At 36.6% G+C, this 4,410-nt stretch overlaps 1 protein-coding gene across 1 annotated transcript; it reads right to left on the reverse strand.

Annotated features, from left to right (window-relative positions):
* Positions 1 to 2,161: 2,161 nt before the first annotated feature.
* On the reverse strand, positions 2,162 to 4,321 carry LOC148017949 (uncharacterized). Its single transcript, XM_087662177.1, has one exon. The coding sequence runs from the start codon at positions 3,134 to 3,136 to the stop codon at positions 2,162 to 2,164; it is 975 nt and encodes a 324-aa protein (XP_087518303.1). The 5' UTR covers positions 3,137 to 4,321.
* Between the last annotated feature and the right edge of the window lie 89 nt (positions 4,322 to 4,410).

A 4,410-nucleotide genomic window follows, 5' to 3' on the forward strand; every position in this document is an offset into this window, starting at 1 on the left:
GAGAGAGAGAGAGAGAGAGAGAGAGAGAGAGAGAGAACAAAAAACGAGAGAAAGATACAAAGAGGGCAAAAAAGAAAGAAGAGGAGAGAGAGAGAGAGGGAGAGGGAACAGAGAGAAAGATAATTATAGAGAGAGAAAATATAAAATTTAAGAGAGAGAGAGAGAGAAAGAAAAAATAAGGAGAGAGAGAGAGAGAGAAGAAAAAGAGAGGAGAGAGGGGGGAGAGGAAAAGGAGAGAGATAGAGAGAAGAAAAGCAAGGAGACAAGAAAATGAGAGAGAGAAAAGAAGAAGAAGAAGAAGAGAAAATTTGAACACAGAGAGAGAATAATAGAGAGAAGAAATATACAATTAAAAAGAATGAGAAAAAGGAAAAAAAATTAAAGAGAGAATGAAGAGAGAGAGAGAGAAAAAAAAAAGAAAAATGAGGAGAGGGAGACAGAATGAAAAGAGAGATAGAGAGAGAGAGAGGAATAATAAAAATAATAAAAGAGAGAGAGAGAGATGGTAGAAAAGAGGAAAGAGAAAATCTTTTTTTAAATTTAATCATTTTTGGAGAGAGAGAGAGAGAAGATAAAATTTAAAAGAGAGAGAGCGAGAGAATAAAAAAAGGAAAAGGAGAAGAAAAGAGAGGAGAATAAAGGGGGAGAGAGAAAAAGAGAATAAGAAGAAGAGAGAGAGAGAGAGAGAATATGAACATAAAGAGAGAATTATAGACAAGAGAAAGGTAAAATTTACATACTTTAAGAGAGATCGAGGGGGAAGAAGAAAAAGAAGAGGAGGAGGAGAGAGAGAGAGCATGGAGATAGAATTATAGAGAGAGAAAATATAAAATTTATGAGAGAAAGAGAGAGAAGAAAAAATAGAGGGGAGAGAGAGAGAAGGAAAAGAGAGGAGAGAGAGAGAGAGAGAGAGAGAAGAAAAGCGTAGAGAAAAGAAAAGGAAGAGGAAAAGAAGAGGAAGAAGAAGAAGAAGAAGAAGAAGAAGAAGAAGAAGAAGAAATAATATAAACATAGAGAGAGAGAGAGAGAATAATAAAAAGAGGAAAGATAAAATTTAAAAGAGAGCAAGAGAGAGAAAATAAAAAAAATTACAGAGCGAATGAAGAGAGAGAAGAAGAATAAGAAAAGAAAAGAAAAAAAAAGAGAAGAGGGAGAGGGAAAATAGACAAGAGAGGGGAAGAAGAAAAGAGAGTGAGAGAGAGAAAGCAAGGAGAGAGGGAGGAGAGAGTGAAAGAGAGAGAGAGAGAGAGAGAGAGAGAGAGAGAGAGAGAGAACTAGGAGAGGAGAGAATAAACTAAAATAGAAGGTAAAGGAAAGAGAGAGAGAGAGAGAGATAGAAAAAGAAGATAGGGAATTGGGGGGAGAGAGAGAGAGAGAGGAGAAAAAAATTAGAAATAGAAAGGGAAAAGAGGGAAGAGAAAAAAGAGAAATGGATTGTTGAGTGAACGTTTTTTGCTTCGTGACAGCGACTTAGCGTTCCGTATGCACGAAAAGTACGCGGAATGCTAATATTTATAAATGTTGGCACATATTAGGTTTACCCGTAAATTTATTGAGGCATATACGAATGTATAGTGAGGTTCGTACTAACGTCGGAAGTTTTTTTATTTCACGTTAGAAAGAAGCATTGGTGTACCCTGCATCTCTTGGATCTTTCAATCCACAACGTGAGCCTCGTTGTAGTGCCTTCTTGCTTATCTTCCAAGTGCTTCCTAAGAAACTCTGCCAAGAGATCCTCAATCTGCTACTGTAGGTTGACCCCCGTCCACAATCTATTCCCCTCTTGCGTGCCGAGCAGGCTTTAAATTTGACGCCTAAGGTTGGGCTTCAAGACAAAATCAATGACGCTTTTATCCTTTTTGGTGAGCTTCATTTTGACGCCTTTGCTCTAAATTTAGGCATCAACTTCCAAGGAGCTTACAAGTGAGCATTCTTAGATGTAACTTAAGAGATAAACAAATCTTAACATAAGATGGTAAGATCCTATAAATTATAATACATGATACAAAAAACAAGTATAAACTAGTGTGGAAAATCTCAATAAAAACTTTGGTTTCATATTCTTAAGACCAAAAAATTTTCCAAGGTCTAGACTCTTGTTTATCATAGTTAATTGATAAAGTTCATCATGATAGAAAACAAGGTGAGCAACAAGTAAGAACTACAAATCAAGTAGTCTTCGTGTCTTCACTAGCTCCCATTTCTCATAGACCAAGGCCCAATCAATGCTTTTGATGTTAGGGCCAATAAGAGAAATTCGCATTAATGCTTCAAGAGTTGACACCTTCAATAGTTGGCGACGATCACTTTTGATTATATTCTGCTTAGAGAAGCCTCGTTCACATGCTACTGATGAAGTAGGAAGAACTAAAAGGATTTGCCATAATCTCATCAAGTTTGGATATGTTGCTTGCCAATCAGAATTCCTGGAGAAAACACGCCATGCATCCTTCATACTCATTCCCTCACATCCAAAATATAGCATGTCAGTGAATGCATAGATTTCATTTTTGCATCCTTGAGTATCTAAAATAGGAGCACTAAACTTTTGCAATAACCTGTCCAACCATAGATTGACCTTCTTTTCTCTTTCTTTTGGATCATGTGGAAGATATTGTGGAGAGAATAGTCTTGTTGCACCAAAAACATACATATCTGGAAATCTCTCATTCACACAATCTATGATCTTTCCAACAAATTCTTTTGCAAGTTGAACACAACTATCAACATCACCCCTTCCATTATCAAGAGCAATACCTGCTTTATCTTGTCCAGGCATTTTTGTGAAGAGAAGTTGATGTATATATTCTTCCCCATTCTCATTTACATGCCGTAATAAACCATCTCTTGTGTCATTCATAAACTTAAGAAGATATGATGTACCTGCTCCAAATGGCTGTTCTAAGAACTTCCTTGTAAGAGATCTTATTGTCACTTCGATGGTAGGAGTGATTGTTGTGATATCCAAAGCATCTTCTTGAAACTTTTTATTTAGGAGGTTTAAGTCTTTTAGGACATCGGCAAGCATACAAATACAGAACAACACTTTGTAGATCCTTAACTTTTGATACCATGCTCGTGCACTGTCTTTCCAAAATGTCAAAATTGTAGGCATTAGCTTACATAACCTTTCCATTACATTACCTCTTGCCAACCATCTGACATCATGGATTTAAAGTACTTCCAAAACTTGTATATTCATTTCTTGTAAAAGACTTTGAAAATCTGTATGACGTAAACTTGAGGCATTTATCCAAGAGTACACCTTGTTTGCGATTTTATCGACATAAGAAAGGCAAGGAAAACACTTAGTTGCATCAACAATGGCAAGGGCTTCTCTATGAGCAATGCAATGTGTGCTAATAAGATGAGGCACTTCCCTTTGTAGTTTTGCAACCAAGCCTTCATGACAACCTAGCATTGAGTTGTCTCCATCAGTGGCAATGCCAACAAGACGTTGTATGCTCAAACCAATGTCCTTCAAGACTAGCATGATAGCATCAAACTTTGTTTGAGCAGTGCCATCAGCAACCAAGATTAGTCGTACAAATTCTACTTTGCATATACCTCTTCCCTCGGAGGATAAGAATGAAATATAAATGATTAAGTGCTTTTCTAAACCCGTGTCAGTTGTTTCGTCTACCATTAAGGCATAGTAAGGACTTGACAATATCTCTTGAAGTTGCAATGTATATAGATGTTGTGATATAGAGAAAGCAAACTCCTTACCAGCCATAATGTTAGTATAAGATGAATAATCATGATAAGAAGGCATTGATTCCAATTCCACTGCATAAGCTAGCTCACAAATCTTAACAAACTTTTGGATTGCCAAGTCTTCTTTTGCCAAAAAGTACATGAGTTTCATTACCGTAGTTGCTCTCTCCTTATTTCTATCATTAATTGCTTTGATGTGTGTAGATACTTTGATTCCCTTTACATCAGCATCATGTCTAGCTTGTGCCCATTGATGCTCCTTAGAGATGACATGTTTTCGAATTGCACTAAGCTGCATGGTTTTACATCCCTTTCCTTTTCCCCATGGTCCTTTGACCCTAAACTTTTCACACCACTCACATTTCATATACTCATTCTTTTCCTCCACCACACGTTTTAAAAAAGGATATTTTCTAGTCCATTCTATTCGAAATTTTCTAGAATACTCTTTTGATGTTGTTGTGGAGTCTCCTGTGTTAGCTGCATTTTTTGAAGTGCTACCTGGCATATCAAACATTTCTATATCATCCTCCATTTCATTATCCTCGTCTTCATTTTCAATCTCATTGTCTTCATCTTCATCATGCTCTGGAGTATCGCCAAAGAGTTGACGATGAAGATCTAGATTGACATCTGGATTGTCTTCTAGATAGACATTAAGATCCATATTTGGATTCACTTCTAGGTTGACAT

The sequence above is a fragment of the Lygodium microphyllum genome, chromosome 21 (genome assembly GCF_053477565.2).
Source record: "Lygodium microphyllum isolate KBCC chromosome 21, Lygodium_microphyllum_v1.1.10, whole genome shotgun sequence".
Classification (NCBI taxonomy): domain Eukaryota; kingdom Viridiplantae; phylum Streptophyta; class Polypodiopsida; order Schizaeales; family Lygodiaceae; genus Lygodium; species Lygodium microphyllum.

Coding starts and splice junctions, on each gene's coding strand:
- LOC148017949 (XM_087662177.1), bottom strand. CDS start 3,136: ATGGAAAGGTTATGTAAGCTAATGCCTACAATTTTGACATTTTGGAAA.